The following is a 21,304-nucleotide window of genomic DNA, read 5'->3' as shown; positions in this document are numbered from 1 at the left end:
TAAAGATATAGAAAATGACATTGTATGAAGATAATAACTCATTTTTAAATGCGCTAACCAAGCTGTATCAATCAAAGAGAGCAAGCGGAAGTGTTTGGGTTACAGTAAAGAGATGTAGGTTTATTCATTCATTTTCAACCACCAAACATTACTATTTGATCAATATTTGTTTAATAGATGATAAGATTGATAGATTTTGTTAATCAATGCATCATAGTAGTCAATTCACTATTGATCAAATACCCAATAAGTATATTGTGATGATTAATACCTTATTTCAATTGAATTCACTCAATCTAGATATACCTGCAGATAAAAAAGGAGAAGACAAAGTACCAGAGCACGAAAAAGAACCAAAATGTTTAATTAGAGCCACAGATGGTTATAAAAAAAAGATTTCAACAGTAGTAGGTGTTGAGAGAAAGACTAGAATTAATTGATCAACGAATATGTGTGACTAACATTGTTTTATTACTTTTGACAGGTTTTAGCCAAAGATATAGTTTCATTTCAACAGAGTATCAGAAATGTACTTCTGATCAGCGCAGATAATTTAAAGAAAGAACCAAAAGAAAAGAAAGAGAAGAAACAACCCGCTGCCGTAAAAAGAGCAAATAATAAAGTGTAGATTCTATAACCTATTATATTATATATATTAAACCACCAAATTGAAACTAATTTTTTTTTTTTTAAATCTATTTAATGTTTGTTATATTTTATTTATACTGTTTTGATTTTGAAATTATTCTTTTGGTTTATTATAGTATAAGATATTGTTGTTGGGGTGTAGTGTTATGTTATTGTTGTTGTTATGATGATGATGATGATGATGATGTTTTGTAATGTTGTCTTTTGATTTATACAATTCTTTCAAGTTCCTTAGCATAGTGAATAGTTTGGTGAATGAGTTGGGTGGATGGGATTTCAATTTGTTGGGGACCAGAGTCAAAGAGAATCTTGTCACCATCTACCTTCCAACCTCTCTTTTTAATATATTCGCTCAATTGGTCTAGACTTGCAACTTGCAATACCTTTTGTGCTTCCTTCAATGTAAGATATTTAAATGATCTTTCAATACAATTAGCAATATCCTCTCTATTATATATATATATTAGTAAACTAATTTAAAAACGATATAAATTATAAATGATAATCATAACTAACTTACCTCATAGAATTTGAAAGTAAATCAATAAAGACAAGATAATGCTCCGATGGCACTTGTGATCTAGATGACAATACCTTTTGATAGCTACCCTCTGCAATGGATTTCTCGACCAACAATGGGAATCTGATTATTTGATAAAAGAAAATATTGAATGTAAATATTATATGTGTGTGTGGATGCTAAATGGATTACAGCTGTGGTATAGATAGTTAACATACTTGATGAATGGATTACTTAACATGTCGAATGGTATCAACTCTAACTCTGAGTGGAACTTTGGTGCATTTTGAGTTGCCAAACACTTCATCAAATGCAATCCAATGATGTTATATTGTAGTGCCGATGGTTGAATATATTTCTTGTAGTCCTGATAGAAAGTGGTCAACTGTGCATAGAATCTTTCGAATGCACTGATATCTCTAACCTTTACACTATATAATGCAGCTATTTCTAAAATATCTCCTATAAAAGTCGAATAAATAATTTAGTTGTTAAGTTTAGTTTTGTTTATTTTATTTTTGAACTAAACATTTAATTTATATTACTTACTTGCTAGTAAACATTCTTTCACTACTTTTTCACTGTGATCGGATTGTGTTGGTGAAGACAGATGAATCAAATCGATCTTTAGATGATTCAATAGTTCTTTGGCTTTATTAACATCTGGATTTGGTTGTTCAGCCAACTGTTTGAAATGAGTAAAGTTCTTTTGAACTTGTGTGATATCCATATTCGATTAATCTAAAATCTATTTATATATATAATATAAAAGTATGTGGGTGTAGTGTGTACAAATAAAAAGGGTAATAAAAAAAATGAAATATATATAATATAAAGTATTCTTTTTACAAATATAAAATTAATAATAATAATAAAAAAAAAGTGTAATTTTTTAAAAAGTGATCTTCAAATCAAAAAAAAAAAAAAAACACACAAATTTAAATTAAATTAAATTTTAAAAAAAATTAATGATCATTTTTTTTTTTTTTTTTGAATTAAATTAATAGTTTATTGATTATTAAAATTTGATTGATACGGATCCACTTATATGCCTACAGAATGTATCCTCTTCAAAGAATGGCTCGCATTTGTTGGATTCAATTGAATATTTGAAATTACCACAATCACAACCACCAAATGAATAGATAAAGCTTGAAAATGGTGACTCTCGGTGATACATCAAATTAAGTTCATCACCTATTTCTGGAATATCAATGGTATCGACTTGTTTGCTTTCAACATTGTATTTGGTGATTTGTTTTTTGGAATATTCGTTTGTGTAGAGGTTTCCATTGTCATCGTGACAAGCTGTGAATGGTTTACAGCCAATTATATGTGGTTTTAAAGTTTTTCTTGTCAAATCGATTTGAAATACCATATTGTTCTCTAATCCAACTATATACAATGAACCTTTGAAGATCATTAATGATAATACTTGACTGAATTTTCCATATTTGATTGTTGTAAATTTATGATATATCTCAAACTTCATCGTATTGATATTGAATCGATCGATCTCTTGTTTATCTCCCACCAAATAGATATGATCTTTACCATCATAACAAGCTGATAAATCACAACTAACATCGATTCCTACGATATCACCGATATGCTCAACTGATTTCGATTTGATTGAGAATTTCATCCATTTCTTTGGATCGTTATAACCACCGAATACATAGATATATTCACCAACTGCAACAATCGAACTGTATGTTCCACTAAAATCAAAGTCAATACTGAATTGTTCCACTGTATTATTATTTGATAGGTTGATGAGTGTTGCTGCTCCACTAAAAGAGGGTGTTGAAAAAATATATGATGTTGTGTTGTCTGTTAAAAGAGTAATTGATTGTTGTATGATTGAATCAAGTTGTTTAAAATCTGGTCGTTGTGTATACAATCTGCTTATAGTATTATCAGTGATTCTATCAGTTGCTGTTGGTTGGAATCTATCGTTGTATTTATAAATTGTATCCAATAATAATGATAATGAATCGTTATCATATTGTTCTAATTGCTCTTGAACTGATGGATGGTCATCGATCATCTGATTACTGAACAATGTTTGATTATTATCATCGATGAATGACTGTAATGTTGAACATGATGATATTGATTTCAATATTGATTCTAATGAATATTGCTCAGTTGTATTCTCTATTTTCATTTCATTTTTTACAACTTCTTTACTATTATAATTACTATTTTGTTTGATGTTATTAAAGTTATTATTTAAATCTATAATACTATTTAAATGTTTTAATTCATTGATATAATTATTGAGTTGATGTTCAATAATGTCTTTGGTGGCTATTATTGATTTCTTTAACTTGTATTCTTCCATTGCAATGTAATCATAAAGTTGTTTAAAATGTTGTGTGATTTCATTCTCTGTCAGTGTTAAACTCTCATATCTTGAAGTATCTGATTTCAATGTGTTCCAAATTGATTCTATTCTTTTTGAAAAATAAGAATGACAATCATCCTCATCATTATTATTATTATTATTATTAATATTATTATCATTATCATCATTATTATCTTTTTTTTATTTTTACTTCTATCTTTATTTTTCTTTTTATTTTTATTATCATTATCAACTATGCTATCTAGTTTTTGTTTTTTTAAAGTTGGTTGTTCATGTTTATCATCATTATTATCATTTTGCCGAGGGACATCAATACTACGTAGATTATCTAATGATTGTTTTATTTCTTTGATATGATCTAATTGATTGGCATGATCATTGTGATTCTTATTGTGTTTTGTAATGCACAATGCACACATTAACTGATTGCATTGATAACATATAAATCTATATGATTTCTGATGTCTAGAACAACTTGATGTCATTTTGGTAAATAATTTGATAGTTAGACGAATTTAAAATAAATAATATTATAGATTTCAGTCCAAAACTTCACAAAATATTTTTTTGTAAAATTTGAACTGAAAAGGGGGTGTCTGCTCTTTGTTATGCCAAAATTTTTGTCATATGACAAAAACACCCAGATTTTTATAGATTGTGGTCATTAGGATTTTTTGGACCAAAAAACGAACGATAACCATAATATGAATACAGTGGATCAAAAATGAAATAAAAGCACACAACTATCTTTTTAAATATTGTTAATATTCCATTCGTATTTTCCATAGAGTCTCTTTCTCGTTGTGTTAAAGATGGCAAGAAGGCGCTATAAATACGGAAGAATCTAGGAATTTTCTGTCCGACTGACATTAGAATGATTTTAAGGCTAGTAGTATTCCTAACATTACAAACCAAATATTTTTATAAAAAAAAAGATAAAAAAAACTAAATATATATATATTTACTATGATTTTGGCAGAGGAGTGCATTTGTTAATAACAATAGCATAAATACTTTGTTTTTATTGATTATTGGTGAAATGACCAAAAAATAGGATTTATGTGCGATGTCATCGATTCTAACAAATCACTTCTCAAAGCAATTTGCTTTGATCATGTGTAGTATCTGTTCTAGAAAGCTTAATCTCTTTCTGCGGTCACACGTTGACCGCATAATTGATTAAACTAATTTATCTAGAGGGACCGGAACACCATGGTATGGGCTTGCTCATATCGTTCTCAGTCATGTATTTGCACTGTATTTGTACACACAATATCTATAATGGTTTGTCCTTTTGTTGTTGTTGTTTCTGTTGTGAGGCAGCCAATTTCTGTTTCAAAAGTGCTTGTTTTTTGAGTAGTTCTATTTGTTTCAATCTACTTTGTTGCTGTTGTTGCTCTTTCTCTTTCGCGTCTTGATGTTTGGTACGATTCAACTTTGTAGCCTCTTGATCTTTGATCATCGATGCAATCTTCTTTTCTTTCGCCTCTGCTTCTTTTCTGTCGATCTCCTCTAGGTCGTCAGTTGATTGACTCTCCCATAGTCTTCTCATTCTTTCTCTCTCTATATCAGGATGATACATATCATCTGGTAACTTTTCATACTGCTGCTGTTGTCGATGTTGTTGTTTCTCTTTCTCTTGTTGTAACTCTTGTTCTTTCTCGTTATCAACGATCTTTTGATGAAAATCAATGCTATTATCTTCATTATTTATATTTAAAAAGTCAATCGGTTTCTCATGTTTACCTCCAACTATAAGAATAATTATAATAATAGATTAGCAACAACAATCATTATCGTTTATATCTTATAAATTCTCTAACCAAACTTACCTAATTGTTCATATATTTTTGCTTTCTCTTTTAATATTCTTTGTGCATTTTCATATGATAGTCTATCTTGTTCATCTTTGATGTCATCTAAATCCTTTTGATTTCTTTCATCTATACCTCTATTTGTTGATTTATCTTTATCATTATCTTTACCACTATCATTGTTATTACTGTTCCTATGTAGTATTGCTTTTAATGATTTATTAGGTCTCTCTGTATATGATTCATCTTTACTCAATGCATTTCTCTCTTCATTTAATACACTTGATTTCAATGCTACAATCTTAACAACATAATTGTATTAGTTTATATAACACTAACATCATCTATATTATTAAAAGAAAATAATACATACACTTGCATTTGAAACACCTTCAATATCTTTCTTTCTTTTCCACATAACTAGCTAACTAACTAACTAACTATAAAACAATAAAGTTAAACAATAAACCAATACAGTAGTTTTAATTTTTATTAAAGTTATAATTGGACAAATGATTTTATTAAAAAAAAACAATTTGTTTTTTTTTTTGTTTGTAATGTTTAAATTAATTTAATTAATCATAGTTGTCTAATTTCGAGAATAAAGATTGATAGGTTTGAGTTAAGAGTGGTGTGGCATCATCTATGTCTTCGATGTAGTTTGATTTCTTATCGTTCATGTTTGGTCCAATGGTGAGGAATATGGCATCGATGTTGAATTCCTTGGCAGCCTTTGACTGTTGATCCTTGATTGGCACTGCATAGATGTTACCGGCGGTACCAGGCTTTGGATATCGTTGTTTGACCTCGGCATCGAAAGTGGCCTCGCCAATGATATCGTAGAGCTGTTTGTTCTGTGGTGTTCGTTTCAGTCGCCATGTAGTCTCGCTAGCAACAAATCTACAGCCGACATTGAACTGCTCCACCGAAGTGGCACTATCACATTGTACAATCGAGAATCGTTCATCTCCAACACCTTTCGTTAGCTTCGTTGCAATGCTATCGTTATAAATCGATTTATCTATACACATTATCAGTTTAATATCATCTTCTTCCTTGTGAAATTCTAAATATGATTTTATTTCCTATAATTATTATTATTATTATTATTGTTGTAAATTTATATTAATAAAGATAGGGTTCTTCATTAATGAATCGATTTATAATACATACAGTAATTGCAATATCAGTTGCAATATCTACTTTAAAATTATAAACAAATGTAGAGATAAATGGGAAGTACAATGATCTTTGTTTGTTACTACTGACTTGCTTCTTCTTTTTATAGTTTGGTTTACCATTGTTACTACCATTGGTACTACCATTATTTGTTGCAGATGCAGTTGATGTTGATGGTGGTGATGTTGTTGTTGTTGTTGTTGTTGTTGCTGTGGTGGTGGAGGATGAGGTGGCGGTGGTAGTTGGCTTAGCAGTAGCAGATGTTGTGGAAGTAGTTGAACTTGCAGCACCATTTTTATCTTTACTATCATCTTTCTTGTTTGTTGCTGTGGTAGTTGTCGTTGTTGTTTTCTTTTCATCTTTGCTATCCTTTGTATCTTTCCATGGATGTGAGAATTCTTTAAAGTGCTCTTCATTCTATATATATTTTATTTGTGAAATTGAATAAATCATTATCAATACAATATCCAAAAATATAAAGTGTATTTAGTTTACTTATAAGCTACTAAGATATTTACCTTTCTATAACAACTTTTTCCATATGGACATTCTGGTAAACTTTTTTGTTTCTTTGTATTTGTATCTTTTTCATTAGTATCATCATCATTATTATCATCGATATCCTTTCTCTTGTTATTGCTACTAGTAGTGGTTGAAGCAGTGCTGCTACTTGTTTTTTTACTATAGTCAACAAATTCTGTATTAACTTCAATGACAACAGTGAAAGTCAACATTTCATAGAGCATTGAGAATGAATCACCGTCCTCCAACACATATTCTTCATCTTTTGTCATCTATATAGATTTAAATGTTTCTTATTAATAAACACACACTATGATTATAAATTATAAAATGATTCATACCTGTACGAAATAATCTTTATCATATTTCTTTAAATAAGATGGATTGATTCCATTCTATACATATATATATAATTGTAAAATTAGTTTTTGATTCTCATAATATGTTATAATAAGAGATTAATAATTAAAAACATACTGAAATTAAATAATAATTTGAGTGTTCATCTAATTTAATTAATATTTGTTTTCTTGAACATTTCTTTTCACTTATACCAAGTGATCCTCTACCAATTTCATATGTTCCTGTTGCTTTATAGGTATGATCGAGTAGATTCTCTGCTTTATTGATACTCTTTAAATGAATAAGATGTCTTGTTGGTACACTTAATGTTGCCATTTTATAAGTATATATATATAATTACAATATTCAATAATATGATAAATAATTTACATTGATCAAATGACTCAAAAAAAAAAGATCTTGAGGGGTGAGTTTAGCTCAAGTTCCATTTTAATTATGAGCAAAAAATTTTATCAGAAAAAGGCAATTTTTTTTTATTGCTATGAATCCTAATACCCTCAAATCTGCAATCGATTGCAAATAAAATATTTGATTATTTAGAATTTAATTTTGTACATATTTATTTGTATTGTTAATATTATCATCAATGTAATTTTTGATTGTGATCTTCTCTTTAAAAAGAATAGCTATTATCATTATTATTATTATTATTTAGTTTCTTTTTTGTTTGAATATAATTTAATTGTCATCATTTAATCTCTTTTCAAGTTCATTCATTTGATTTGAAATTTCCTTTGGTAAACGATCACCGAATTGCGCAACGTACTTTTTCATGCTTTGAAGATCGTTCAACCACTCTTTCTTTTCGATGGTAAACAATTCACGCATGCTGTCCTTTGAGATATCCAAACCGTTCAGATCGAGTGAACCGTTCGATGGGATGTAACCGATTGGTGTGACCTCAGCACCCTCTTCACCTTTGGCAGCGCAACGCTCAAAGATCCACTTGAGAACACGTGAGTTCTCACCGAATCCTGGCCACAAGAATTTACCTTGCTTGTTCTTACGGAACCAGTTGACATAGAAGATCTTTGGCAAGTTCGATGTCTTGTTGGTGCGGTTCTCCATCGAGAGCCAGTGGTCAAAGTAGTCGGCCATATTGTAACCACAGAACGGAAGCATGGCGAATGGATCGTGACGCAATGCACCTAGGGTTCCCTCGGCGGCAGCGGTCAGTTCTGAAGCGGTGGAAGCACCCATGAAAGTTCCGTGTTTCCAGTCGAATGCCTGGTAGACCAGTGGAATGGTCGACGATCTACGTCCACCGAAAATGATGGCAGAGATTGGCACACCCTTGGGGTTCGACCACGATGGATCGACCGAGGGACACTGTGACATTGGTGCTGTGAAACGCGAGTTTGGATGGGCGGCAGGACGTCCGGAAGATGGTGTCCAATCGCGACCGGTCCAGTCGATGGCCTTGGCAGGTGCAGGTCCGAGACCCTCCCACCAGACATCGTTATCGGGGGTGAGTGCAACGTTTGTGAATATCGAATTTCTAGAGATGGTCTCGAGTGCGTTCGGGTTGGAACTGGCAGAGGTACCCGGTGCCACACCAAACATTCCATTCTCTGGGTTGATAGCGTAGAGACGACCGTCGCTACCAAATTTCATCCAGGCAATGTCGTCACCGATCGTTTCGATCTTCCAGCCTGGAATGGTTGGCAGCATCATGGCGAGATTTGTCTTTCCACAGGCCGATGGGAATGCAGCGGCAATGTAACGCTTCTCACCCTTTGGATTGGTGATACCGAGAATCAACATGTGCTCGGCGAGCCAACCGTCTTTCTTGGCCATCGACGATGCAATTCTCAACGAGAAACACTTCTTTCCGAGCAAGGCGTTACCACCGTAACCCGATCCGAAACTGGCGATGGCGCGATCCTCTGGGTAGTGCACGATGTATTTGGTGGAGTTGCACGGCCACTTGGAATCTTCGACGCCCGGGGCAAGTGGAGCACCGACCGTGTGTAAACATTCGACGAAATCAGCACCATTATCGAGTGCCTTGAGAACATCTTGACCCATTCGTGTCATGATACGCATATTACAGACGACGAATGGCGAATCGGTAACTTGTACACCGATGTGTGAGATTGGCGAACCCAATGGACCCATACTGAATGGCATCACATACATGGTACGACCCTTCATCGAGCCAGAGAAGAGTGGCTTCAATGTTTGCTTCATTTCCTTGGGATCTACCCAATTATTGTTGGGACCAGCATCCTCTTTGTTCTTGGTGCAGATGTAGGTACGTGATTCGACACGAGCAACATCACCTGGATCCGATCTAGCCAAATAACTGTTTGGTCTCTTACTATTAAGTTTTGTTAGAACACCTGCTTTAATCATATCATTACAGAATCTAAAGAAAATATAAAGAAATGATAAGTTAACAATCTAATCTATATAGTTGTTGTTGTTGTTGTTGTAGAGTTTGGACGCATGAATGATACAAACCCAGTATATTCTTCCTCTGAACCATCACAGACATAGATCTTATCTGGTTGACACAGTTTAGCTTGTTCCTCTACCCAATTGATCAACTTTTGATTCTTTGTTTTCTGTTTCAAACTCTCGAGTGAGAAGAAACGACGCTGAAAACTACTGAATGGTGTTGCTGACGACACTAAACCAATGTTGGAATGTAGTGAAGTTGAACTTGCTGATTTAAAAAGTCTTAACATTTTTTTTTTTTTAATTTCACTATTTTTTTTTTAATTTTAATTAATATAATACAAATAAATATATAAAACTAAATTTATTATTAATTTGAGATAGAAAAGGTAATATTATTCTAAATTGAATTGTTGTCTTTTATGTGCTTTGTATTATATTTTAAATTGAATTGAGTAAATATATAATATATAATATTTTTTCGATATTTAAACAATTAAAAGTGTACAAATAAACTATCTATTGGCAATTTAGTTTGTGTATTTGTTAGGTGTTAGTGTAAATAATTAAGTAAGGGTGATTCAATTGACCACCCACCTAATTTTTAATATAAAAATGGGTGGTAATATAAATAAGATCAGAAAAATCAGTGTTTCTTTTTTGATTTTATTTTTTTTTATTATTTTATTTTATTTTATTTTTGTCAAACTAATATGTTTGTGTATGATGTATTATTATTAAAGTGATAGAATGTCAAAATGAGTGTTAAAATAGGTAGGTTATCATGATTGAATTAGTTATTCAAATTGAATATGATATTTCATAGATTAATCAACAATGATATGATTGGTGTTATTACTACTGTAGTATTACTTTACCTTTTTTTTATTTATTTATATGATTTCGGTTTTGATATGTTAATATATATTAAATAATAATAATAATCGTAGTGGTTTTACAAAAGAATCCTTTTTTTTTACTATAGATATATATAATATATAAAAGTAATAGAATGATATAATAAAAACAACCGATGGGTTAGGTTAATTAATTATCTATCTATCTGAATGAATGAATAGAAGCGCAATGTGATATAGTCAAGACAAAAACAACAACCTTGTTTGTTAGTCAAACAATCTATCAACAATCAACACACAATATTATAGAATGGAGGAATAAAATAAAATATATAAAAATAAAATAAAATATCAACAACAGAAGAATGATGGATGGATTCTTTATTGGGTTATTTAATGAAAGCAATCAATTATTGTGTGCCACACACAAAGTACAACAATTTAATTTAACAACAAAAAAAATCCTAATTTTAATATATTAAAATTTTCATTTTTCTTATGATTTTTGTTGTAGTGGAAAGCCTTTCCACTTGGGAAATTTGAAGTTCTCAATAGGGGTTTGATTTTTTTTAATTAAAAACAAAACGGCTCTTTGAAATTTCAATCACACTATTGACGTAAATTTCAAAAAAAAAAAAAAAAATTTTTTATTACTTTTTACAGGTCATCAACGTTTTGTGTTGATGTCAAAAGAATGGTTGTTGGTAAAGTGATAATATGATCGGACGATGATGATGCTTCATTTGGCTTTAGAGGATGACTCTTGTTTTTAATTGAATTGTTATTGATGGCTTCATTCTCATCACAATCGTCAATATTTAAATATAATATACTGTTATTACTACTACTGCATTGATTATTATTTATAGAAAGTGTTGGTATTGATTGTACAATTTTCGATTTATCGTTGACCAAAGATGGTGAAGTGCTTATACTTGTAGTTGGACTCTTGGTAAGTATCAGTTGTTGTGCTTGTTGTTGTTGCTGTTGTTGTGCTTGTTGTTGTTGTTTTTGTTGTGCTTGTTGTTGTTTTTGTTTTAATAATTCATATTCAATAGAGTCTATGTTTTTGTAGTATGTAGGCACCACAGGTATTGGCTGTAGTTCACCACTGAAGTGAGGTGATCTCTCTGGATGGATGATAAAAGTTGGAGTATGCTGTTCAGAGTCTCGATTTGACTGAAGTAGTGGTGTTGTTGCTGGAAGATATTTGACAATGATAGATTTGTTTATAAACTCAAAGGTTACCAGTCTGTTCCTATTGGCAGAGTTTACACAATAAAGATAATATTCAACTCTCTTTCTTGCCTAAAGTAATAGTTTGATTGTTAGTAGGCATAAGAATAATTCATAAAAGGGAAATGATTACCTACTCTATCCAATGTAAATATGACTATGATAATATTTATGAAAGCAAGTGCAACCAATATAAATGTCATGACTAGAGGTGATATTGGATTCTTTTGTTGTTTAAACCTTAGACAGCCTAAGTAGATAGCCACTAACAGGTAAATTAACAGTGAACTTATTATGATTAACTTTGGTGCTCTATTGATTTTGTTGACTCTACGAATGATTTCTATGTACTCGGTTGGCTTTAATAAGCTTGTTAACGCCACTGGAAAATCCAATTCAAAATAGCCATTGAATCCACTGGCAATTCTTATAGAATTCATAGAATTAATATTTATTTGATTCATCTTGTTTCCAGATATGAAGAGAATTATTATAATTCAAGGTGATAATAAATATTTTAAATGTACAATGAAATGGATTATTATCCTTTTAATAGTTTTTTGAAAAAAAATATTACAAAAACAGTTCTTGAAAAGAGGAATGTTATTTATTTATATTGCTTAGGTATTGTTATATATATCCATTGATTGGTGAATGATGATGATGGTTTAATAAAATGATTGATGTTGATGGTGTTTGTCTAAGTAACTACATGTTTGATATTAATAAATTAAGAGGAAAAAAAAAACAAAAAAAAGTAAACCAAAGGTGGAGAATTGTTTGTACTGAATGAAGTAGGAAGTGATGAGAGGTGGTGGGGTATGATTTGAATAATACATACAAAGTTTATTAATAAACTTTTTTTATTATTCACCACGCAAAATCATTATAAAACTTTCAGATCGATGATCAAAGGTTAAATTTTTGGTTTTTATGATTGATGAAAAAAGTTTATAACCTTGCGGTTTTGGTTATATGAGGTCAGATTTGTTGTTATATATACTTAGAAATTAAAGATAATTAAAAATAAATAAAATTGTAATCGGAAACTATGAAATTCTTTTTTTAAAAATAAATAGTATTTAAAATTAATCGTTGAATTTGTGTGTGGAATTCCTCACCTAAAAGACATATCTTGATAGGGTGTAACCTACCCAAATAGGTAGTTTATAATAATAGATATTTAGCAAACTATGCTATCTTTAAATACTAACTTTGAACTGTTAAACTTTATTTTTATTTTTCATATTTGTTTATAGTCTATTTGATCTTATTTTGTAATCTCTAACCCATTCATCACATCTTGTTTTACTATGCTTTTCGTCAATGATTTGTCTTTTCGATCGGTCTTGAGGCTATTCTTTTTTGCTACTATTGCTCTTTTGAACTTTCATTCTTCTCATTCTTTCTCTATTTTATCTATCGATTATTAAAAAACGAACGATAAACATAATATGAATACAGTTGATCAAAAATGAAATAAAAGCATACAACTATCTTTTTAAATATTGTTAATATTTCATTCTATTTTTCATAGAGTCTCTTTAATACGGAAGAATCAAAGAATAAATATCATTAAATTTGCAAAGCAATACAATGTAATGATATCATTAATAAATTTTATATCTTTATTTTAAATAGGGGGTATGAGGTGTACCTTTGAATCTCTGACTTTGTGCGATACAGAGCAAATACATGACTGGAACGATATGAGCAAGCCCATACCATGGTGTTCCGGGTCCCTCTAGATAAATTAGTTTAATCAATTATGCGGTCAACGTGTGACCGCAGAAAGAGATTAAGCTTTCTAGAACAGATACTACACATGATCAAAGCAAATTGCTTTGAGAAGTGATTTGTTAGAATCAATGACATCGTTTATAAATCCGATTTTATCGAATCTTAACTTTATGGTTCTTCCTGATTTTTATTTGTTTTTCGAAAATGCAAAATCAATTGAAAAAATTCGTAAAGTTGATTTTTTTACCGTTAGAATTTTTCATTTTTGCAAATTGCTATTAGAGAGTAAAAAAATAAAATAAAAATAAAAATTAATGTTATAAAAATACAAATTTATTTTTCAATATAATGAATTATATAAAAATTTAATAAATAGCAAATGATTTCTTTAGATTTTCTTGTTTCCAAATCTTTTGTTGTGCAAACGTTGCTTTGTCCATTTTGAATAGATTCTCAAAGTCAGAGTCTGACAGGTAAGTCTCTAGTTTAGTAGAGTCGAGTGCTTTTGGTGGATTGTTTTGTAGTTCTTCGAGTGTGTAGGTACGATTCAGAGCTTTAAGATAGTCAGCCACTTTAATAGTTGCCAATGGTGGAGGTCCTCTCTTCTTTCTCGTATCCCAACTACCATGAAAGTATCTTGTGAATTCTACTGGTTCATATCCACTATCTATTAAAAATACATAATCTTCAAGTGATTTTACATTGCTATTATTACTATTGTTTGTTGTAGTAGTAGTAGTTGTAGTTGTTGTTATTACAATTTCTGCTCCATCTTCTTCTTCCTCTTCTTCTTCTTTTACTGCTATTTTCTCTTTTTCATTTTCTTTGTGTCGTAATAAATCTAATCTTTGTTGAGTGTTGATCTTTGTAATGTAATCTAGAACAGCAGACATTGATGCTTTGCGCTCGTCTTGAGTGGATCGTCTGCCTATCCAGAGATATACAGCGGTGTGACAATCGAATATCATTACATCTTCATCGTCGAGATCATCTTGATCGAATTCGAATACACGGTCTACAGTGAAGCTACCCGATGAATAAGAGCACTGGAACATCAATGGTGAATGTTCAACTATATCACTAAACCTAGTACGAACATCTCCAATATCATTCCAAAATACTGTAGGTTCTTGTCTTTCATTACATAATACTATTTCCACTCCACTTTCCTCCTCTTCTTTCTCTTCAGTTTCCTCAACTTCTTCTTCTTCATTGGTTATTATTGCAGTTGTTGTTGTTGTTGTTGTTACTTTGGTAATTGGTAGTAGTTTGTTAATTATTAATTCTAATCTATTATCGTTTGTAGTTGTTGTTGTGGTGTTGTTTCTATAGTTTAATCCTTTCCAAATGTAGAATCTGTTGGCAGATGTCTTGATGATAAACCAATCGTTTGAATTAAGGTATTTCGATGATACATCATCTAGTTCAATGACTCTCCAGTTGAACGTCGAGTTGTGATGATTACATGATCTAACCTGATACATTGCCACTGACTTTTCTGACAACACACCATTTCTAACTCTATCCAAATCCAGCACACCATTATGCACAATAATAAAACCACCGAAAATATTCAAAAAGTGAATTGGTTCCTTATTCTGTACAACTCTTATCTATAAATATACATAAATAGTTAGTTATCTTTTACAATATTAAAATGTAAGTTATTATTAGTTAGTTACCTTTTTAGTTACACTACCAAGCGTATCATCCATATCGACAGCCAATCTTGCAGATTCACCTTTCTCATTAATTGTACTACGCTTGCCTTGCCAAAAGTAGGTGAGGAAACATTCACGATTCTTTTGCATGTAGCGGTACACTATTACATAGGATTCACCGGTGAAGAAGTGTCCGTATAGATGCTGCTCGAGTGGCTCCATCGAGTGATCTTTGACTCGCCACATCTGGATGGTTCCACGACAGTCGTCAATAGCCGCTGTGAATGTAGCGGGCAATGGCTGATCGATTTTAATCGATTCCACTTTGAATTCCTCTTTCTTTACATCGGCAACTCTACCCTTGGGTGTTGGTGCCATCGAAATAGGCAGTGATCTACTCCAATCGATAAACTTCTCTTTGAACAACTCTGTCTCGCCGTCCTCGATAATCCTAACGATGCTCACCCACGAAGGTCTATTCTTTCGCGATGCTAACAACTCCTCTGCTTTGGCCATAGAGTGTTTCTTCACCTGAGCATCGGTTTGTTTGCCAACCCACAAGTACACTTCACTCCAACAGTCAACAACATAAGAGTTTGTAGAGGATAGCAACTCCTTTGTCAACATCTTTCCGGCATACTTTATAACTTCACCTTTTAATATTCCAACTGGTTGTTGTTGCTGCTGCTGCTTACTATTCTTTTGTGGAGATGGTTTGGTGTTGTTATTATCACTATCATTCAATGTTAAACAATAAAGAATATCTTTAACTCTATTCTTTTGTTGTTCATCTTCGGTTTCCTCGGGGATATCTTTTGGACGAGAACCATTCGCCGTTCCAATAGCTTCCCAAAACTCTGATTCAAATGTAGAGTTGTTGGTTTTCTTTGTATCCTCTATGATGATTGATTGTGGACGTCCTCCTCTCTCTTTGTTTCTGATACGACCGGCCAAATCCATTGCCATTGAATGTTGAATCTTGTTGGATGCAGAACCACGCCATTCGTAGATCTTCAATCCAGTGTCCAAGATATAGCAACAGTTGGAGCGAATCGACTTAAAGTGTAACTCTACCAGTCTACCGACAATCGATTTCTTTCCAGTGAATTTAATTAGTCTGTTTTTGTTCTTGTCGTCTGTCTTGTTCAGCTTCTTATTCTTCCACTCGATGACATCACTTGGATCGACCGATGCCAACAATCCGAAACCAGTTACATTTGCAGCACCTCCACTCTTTGACTTTGAAGGTGAGTTCGATGTTATTGAACTCTTGCCAGCTAGATTCTTCACTGGGTTCACTGTTGGTTTCTTTCGATTCGATGGTCCAGCGGGTCTTGAACTCTTTGGATTCGATAATAATTGTGTACTAGACATTGATCCCAAAACAGATGGTGCATTACTGTTTGTAACCACCGATTTACTTGGTGTACTTTTACTACTTGTTGCAGTCAAACTCTTTGTTGCCAAACTACTACTGGTTGCAGCTTTAGGTGTAGCTGAAGGAGTGGTAGTTGATGGTTTCTTTGTTGTTTGGCCATTAGTTGTTTTGACTGTAGTATTTGTTGCTTTCTTTATTGCAGCTGTAGTGGTGGTAGCTGTTGCTTTAGTAGTGGTTGTTGAAGTAGTGACAGGTTTCTTTATCGAAGAGGTTGTTGATGGTGATGTTGTGGTTGTTGATTTTGTGGTTGAGGTTGGTTTTTTCAATGCAGATGAGGTGGATGTACTTGGTTGCTTAGATGAGGTGGTGGTTGGCTTCTTGATAGCAGATGTTGTTGTAGTTGTTGTAGTCGTTGTAGTCTTTGGCTTTAAGCCTGAAGAGGTAGTTGGTTTTACACCATTTGCTGTTGTTGTTGTTTTAGAGGTACTTGTTGCTGGTGCTGCTGTTGTTGTTGTAGTTGCCTTAGTCGACACTGTTACTGGTTTCTTTATGGATGATAAGGTGGTTGAACCAGTTGGTGCGGTTGTGGTTGTCACTTTCTTTGGAATAGAACTACTACCAGTTGTTGTTGTGCTAGTTGTTGTTGATTTTGGTTTAGATATTGATGATGTCGATGCTGATGAAGATGTTGTAGCTGTAGTAGTCGTTGGTTTCTTAATTGAACCTGCTGTTGCTGTTGTGGTAGCAGATGTGGAGGAAACAGGTTTCTTTAGACCACTTGTTGATTTTGTTGTGCCAGTTGTAGTTGGTTTGGATGATGATGGTGATGGTTGTTTAGATGTAGTAGATATTGGTTTCTTGATTCCAGTTGTTTTCGTAGTTGTTTGTTTGGTGACAGTTGTTTTAGCAGTTGAATTTGGTGTTTTTTGTGATGTAGTGGTTGTTGTAGTTGTAGTGGTTATAGGTTCTATTGTTTCAGAGACATCTTGTTGTTCTTGATGCTGTTGCTGATCAATAGATTCCGATGAAATCGAATATGATTCTGGTATTTCAACGCTTTTGACAATAATCTCCGATTGTTGTTGCTGTTGTTCATTTTCTGGTAGTATTGTAGAAACAACAAAAGAATCATTGTCAGTACTAGATGTGTTGGCCAATACTTGGATAGTAGTTGTTTTTGTGGTGGTTGTTGTAGTTTTTGTAGTTTTGGTAGTCTTGCGTATTCCTCCATCTTTGTTTGTTGAAATCTGACTCTTACTACTGCTAGACGATGTTGTCGATGTGGAACTTGGTAACTTTGATTTAAATGACGAACTACTTGGAGTGGTACCACTACCTGTACTTTTAACTGCAGATTTGCCAGCAGTAGCAGAAGCAGCACCTCTCGTAGTGTTGGATGTTGTTGTTGTTGTCTTTCTAGCTGGCAATCTACTAGAAGTAGTAGTGCCATTTGAAGTAGCACTACTCATTTTATATGAAATATCTATCTCAAAATAAGGAACCTATAATAATAATAATAATAACACCTTTTTATCTTATTTCATATTTGATGTTTTTTACAAAAATGAAATAATTTTTTAGAAATGACCAAAGTCAAATGATGCAGAATGGCAGTGCTGTGTTTTTTGATGAGGATGAGAACAAAAAAAAACTGACAAGATAAAACTTGAAAGGTAACTTAATGACAAAATTACATATTCTTTTTTTAGATAGTTTATAAATTTTATTAATGGGTACTTAAAAATGGAAATTAATTAATTAAACTCAGTTTGGTATCAAAATAAGGTTTACCGATCTAGTTTAGTATTTTTTGTGCTTAAGCTGATGCAATTGATCCCCTAACTAAAGATGAATTACCAGGTTTTGAAAGTTCATCTGCAAGTGTTTTTAAGAGATCTGACGAAATCATCGGCATTGTTTCACACAGACATTTCTTTAATACTGGCATTTTCAATTTCAATATGTTGAATAAGGCAATGAAATTCATCAACAAAATTTAAACTGTTCAAATCTTTTTTATGTTTTTACTTTCCTCAAGGATCGATAAACATTTATTTTGAATGACTTTCTTTTGGGCTTTCTTACTTTCCTTTACTGTATTGATTTTTGCTTTAATATCTTGTTTACCCAATCCTTTAAAAAACATTTTTATCTATTATTATTACTATTCTAAAACTTTTATTTTCAATACAAATTCTATCTCTTTTATTTTGAATTCTAAAACATTTTTAGATATCTAAAATTTCGGGTTTTAATTAATTTTTTTTTTTTTTCATTCTATACAATTCTGTAAAACGATTAGATATAATGGATACACATATAAAATCGACAAAGTAAGTAAGTTTGAATCATAAAGAATATAGAAATTATGATTATGTACTAATGGTAGATAATATGTAATTGTAGTGAGAATGGATCGATTGCATTCCCAGAGAATTTTAGAATCGTAAAACGTGTAACAAACAGTGAATTCAATAGAGGCGATGATGTTTTGACGACAGGACACTTCTTACGTGGATCATATGAGTATCCTGCTGATAAAGGTGCTGTTCTAGTGTTGAGTGCAATGGGTTGGAGTGAAATGTCAATCGTCGACAAAGAGAGAATAGCTGTTTACTGGGTAGATCATCTTCTACATCCAATCAATGGTATCATTTGGTCACAATACATTGAAGATGAATGTTCTCAACAGTTTGGTGGATCTCTCAATCTATTCAAGCCATCATTTCACGAACCAATAGTAGAATCATTTAAAGATGGTTCAACAAGTGTAATGTATGTTGTTTCTATTTTTAATACAAACCAATATTAAGAAAGATAGATGGATCTTATTTACTTATATACTATTATTGTTATTATTATTATTATTATCTTTTAGATATTGGCAATATGATTTAAGATATAAAGTAGTAAGAAATCATAGAGTTTTATTCGATAAGAATGGCAATATAACAGAGAGAATAGTATTGAACTCATCATCATCACAGTTTTATAATGGATTATCAATATCTTTAGGTGTTTTAGCTGTTACTTTTGCTTCATATTATTGTTTGTATTAATTGACAATCAAATTTATATGATTTATTTACTAACTAAATATCTATACATTATCATATTAAAGTATCTAGATCAAAAAAGTTTAAATAATAATATAATAACAAATCTTATACAAATAGTAAATAATATATATATAGAATAGTGATAATAAATCAATTAATATAATAAATATAGATAGATATTGTTTTGATTGGTTTGTTAAAACATATTGTAAACCTTTATATGTTTGATTATTTGTTTTAGGTGTAAATCATTGGAATCATTTATAGCATTACCCTGTGTATTTACAACAAATAAACCACCATGTTTTGTGCTCAAACATCTGACTGGTGGTGATTATAATACACTTGAATGTTGGACATAGTTAACTTCAAAAATCAATGTGTTGATTTCTATAATAACAAAAACTTAAAAATTAAATTCGATGGGAATAGAGACAGTGTTATAACATTTTTGTTAATCTATATTTATAGATAAACAATAAAATTGATGATTAATCTATCTAGATATATATTCTTTTAATACAATAAGATAATGTGGTTATTGAAAAGTGTAAAACACTCAAACTGTACAACTCAACTTGTAGGTATGAGAAATGTACATACCATCAAGAACAACAAATGTGTACACAAATTATCATTCACATTTATAACAATCAATAGTTAGATGAATGTTGTAAGTGACGTCAGACCTATTATATAAATAATAGATCTGCTTAATGGGGCTATGTAAACACACTTGTTTTTGTTTATTTGTTTTTCTTTTCATTCAACCACATTACAAACTACAAAATTTCAAAAAATAAAAGGGTTTAATTGAATGATTGATTGTCTAATAAAATAGTGTTATTTCAAAAATCTATATTTATAAGATTATTAATAATAATATTAAAAAAAAAATTATAAAATTTGTTTTATCCATTAGGGATATTAATAATAATATACGTTTGATATTTGATAGAAATTACCTTTGTTAGGACCAGTAAAGGATTGATGGTTTAAATGTATTCTCAAATTTGGTCGTTTTTTTGAAATAAATCAATGATTCATTAAGGATATTTCTAACAATATAACTTCTTTATAAATCTTACTTTAAAAACTGAAAGTTTGATATTTAATCAATTAATTTTTGTTTAGTAGACCGATTTAAATGGAGAGCAAGGGACAACAATCATTAATGAAATTAAAATTTAACTCAAATATCTCCATATTCTTATATTTGTTTTAAAAGTTTATTACTAAATTGTTTTGTAAAATTATAAATTAGAAATTTCTATTAAACATATTTTAATAAATATCTCCACTCTCTCGGCAATGTCAAACGATCATCATTCCGAACTTTCTTCTTGTCCGATTACCTTTAGTTTTTCTGGTGAAAAATCAAAACTAGATGGAAACAATAATAAAGGTAACTATAATAAAATATAAATAGTAAAAATAAACCAATTTTTTAATATTTTATTATATAGAAAATTATAATAGAAAAAGAAAGATTATTAGAATAAAGAATTGTCAATCCAAAGTTGTATCATGTCCATATAATTAATTAAAAATAAATA

At 31.1% G+C, this 21,304-nt stretch overlaps 12 protein-coding genes across 12 annotated transcripts; 4 read left to right on the top strand and 8 right to left on the bottom strand.

Moving 5' to 3' along the window:
• Nucleotides 1–14: 14 nt before the first annotated feature.
• On the top strand, nucleotides 15–440 carry srp14-2 (signal recognition particle 14 kDa protein; the record flags this gene model as incomplete). The annotated part of the gene is made up of 2 exons (XM_020578878.1): nucleotides 15–114; nucleotides 301–440. 2 exons carry the CDS (start codon nucleotides 15–17, stop codon nucleotides 438–440), a joined length of 240 nt encoding a protein of 79 aa, XP_020431342.1.
• A 417-nt stretch (nucleotides 441–857) lies between these two features.
• Nucleotides 858–1,898, bottom strand: psmD8-2 (CSN8/PSMD8/EIF3K family protein; the record flags this gene model as incomplete). The annotated part of the gene is made up of 4 exons (XM_020578877.1): nucleotides 858–1,095; nucleotides 1,169–1,291; nucleotides 1,387–1,630; nucleotides 1,718–1,898. 4 exons carry the CDS (start codon nucleotides 1,896–1,898, stop codon nucleotides 858–860), a joined length of 786 nt encoding a protein of 261 aa, XP_020431341.1.
• Nucleotides 1,899–2,186: 288 nt separating this feature from the next.
• Nucleotides 2,187–4,024, bottom strand: PPL_08047 (uncharacterized protein; the record flags this gene model as incomplete). The annotated part of the gene is made up of 2 exons (XM_020578876.1): nucleotides 2,187–3,622; nucleotides 3,730–4,024. 2 exons carry the CDS (start codon nucleotides 4,022–4,024, stop codon nucleotides 2,187–2,189), a joined length of 1,731 nt encoding a protein of 576 aa, XP_020431340.1.
• A 791-nt stretch (nucleotides 4,025–4,815) lies between these two features.
• Nucleotides 4,816–5,771, bottom strand: PPL_08046 (uncharacterized protein; the record flags this gene model as incomplete). Its single annotated transcript, XM_020578875.1, has 3 exons — nucleotides 4,816–5,291; nucleotides 5,372–5,654; nucleotides 5,727–5,771. The coding sequence occupies 3 exons, from the start codon at nucleotides 5,769–5,771 to the stop codon at nucleotides 4,816–4,818; spliced, it is 804 nt and encodes a 267-aa protein (XP_020431339.1).
• A 157-nt stretch (nucleotides 5,772–5,928) lies between these two features.
• On the bottom strand, nucleotides 5,929–7,732 carry PPL_08045 (uncharacterized protein; the record flags this gene model as incomplete). The annotated part of the gene is made up of 5 exons (XM_020578874.1): nucleotides 5,929–6,438; nucleotides 6,527–6,949; nucleotides 7,051–7,326; nucleotides 7,396–7,449; nucleotides 7,532–7,732. 5 exons carry the CDS (start codon nucleotides 7,730–7,732, stop codon nucleotides 5,929–5,931), a joined length of 1,464 nt encoding a protein of 487 aa, XP_020431338.1.
• Nucleotides 7,733–8,095: 363 nt separating this feature from the next.
• On the bottom strand, nucleotides 8,096–10,107 carry PPL_08044 (phosphoenolpyruvate carboxykinase (GTP); the record flags this gene model as incomplete). Its single annotated transcript, XM_020578873.1, has 2 exons — nucleotides 8,096–9,785; nucleotides 9,881–10,107. 2 exons carry the CDS (start codon nucleotides 10,105–10,107, stop codon nucleotides 8,096–8,098), a joined length of 1,917 nt encoding a protein of 638 aa, XP_020431337.1.
• Nucleotides 10,108–11,331: 1,224 nt separating this feature from the next.
• On the bottom strand, nucleotides 11,332–12,374 carry PPL_08043 (uncharacterized protein; the record flags this gene model as incomplete). Its single annotated transcript, XM_020578872.1, has 2 exons — nucleotides 11,332–11,982; nucleotides 12,048–12,374. 2 exons carry the CDS (start codon nucleotides 12,372–12,374, stop codon nucleotides 11,332–11,334), a joined length of 978 nt encoding a protein of 325 aa, XP_020431336.1.
• Nucleotides 12,375–12,586: 212 nt separating this feature from the next.
• Nucleotides 12,587–13,712, top strand: PPL_08042 (uncharacterized protein; the record flags this gene model as incomplete). Its single annotated transcript, XM_020578871.1, has 3 exons — nucleotides 12,587–12,624; nucleotides 13,448–13,508; nucleotides 13,668–13,712. The coding sequence occupies 3 exons, from the start codon at nucleotides 12,587–12,589 to the stop codon at nucleotides 13,710–13,712; spliced, it is 144 nt and encodes a 47-aa protein (XP_020431335.1).
• Nucleotides 13,713–14,015: 303 nt separating this feature from the next.
• On the bottom strand, nucleotides 14,016–18,158 carry PPL_08041 (uncharacterized protein; the record flags this gene model as incomplete). The annotated part of the gene is made up of 2 exons (XM_020578870.1): nucleotides 14,016–15,263; nucleotides 15,333–18,158. The coding sequence occupies 2 exons, from the start codon at nucleotides 18,156–18,158 to the stop codon at nucleotides 14,016–14,018; spliced, it is 4,074 nt and encodes a 1,357-aa protein (XP_020431334.1).
• A 347-nt stretch (nucleotides 18,159–18,505) lies between these two features.
• On the bottom strand, nucleotides 18,506–18,637 carry PPL_08040 (uncharacterized protein; the record flags this gene model as incomplete). The annotated part of the gene is made up of 1 exon (XM_020578869.1): nucleotides 18,506–18,637. One exon carries the CDS (start codon nucleotides 18,635–18,637, stop codon nucleotides 18,506–18,508), a length of 132 nt encoding a protein of 43 aa, XP_020431333.1.
• Nucleotides 18,638–18,996: 359 nt separating this feature from the next.
• PPL_08039 (putative transmembrane protein) lies at nucleotides 18,997–20,110 on the top strand (the record flags this gene model as incomplete). The annotated part of the gene is made up of 4 exons (XM_020578868.1): nucleotides 18,997–19,022; nucleotides 19,096–19,464; nucleotides 19,568–19,741; nucleotides 19,990–20,110. 4 exons carry the CDS (start codon nucleotides 18,997–18,999, stop codon nucleotides 20,108–20,110), a joined length of 690 nt encoding a protein of 229 aa, XP_020431332.1.
• A 170-nt stretch (nucleotides 20,111–20,280) lies between these two features.
• On the top strand, nucleotides 20,281–21,291 carry PPL_08038 (uncharacterized protein; the record flags this gene model as incomplete). The annotated part of the gene is made up of 3 exons (XM_020578867.1): nucleotides 20,281–20,407; nucleotides 21,013–21,153; nucleotides 21,215–21,291. The coding sequence occupies 3 exons, from the start codon at nucleotides 20,281–20,283 to the stop codon at nucleotides 21,289–21,291; spliced, it is 345 nt and encodes a 114-aa protein (XP_020431331.1).
• Between the last annotated feature and the right edge of the window lie 13 nt (nucleotides 21,292–21,304).

Source organism: Heterostelium album, assembly GCF_000004825.1.
Source record: "Heterostelium album PN500 unplaced genomic scaffold PPL_scaffold8, whole genome shotgun sequence".
Taxonomy (NCBI): domain Eukaryota; phylum Evosea; class Eumycetozoa; order Acytosteliales; family Acytosteliaceae; genus Heterostelium; species Heterostelium album.
This window is presented reverse-complemented; position numbering and strand designations above follow the sequence as displayed.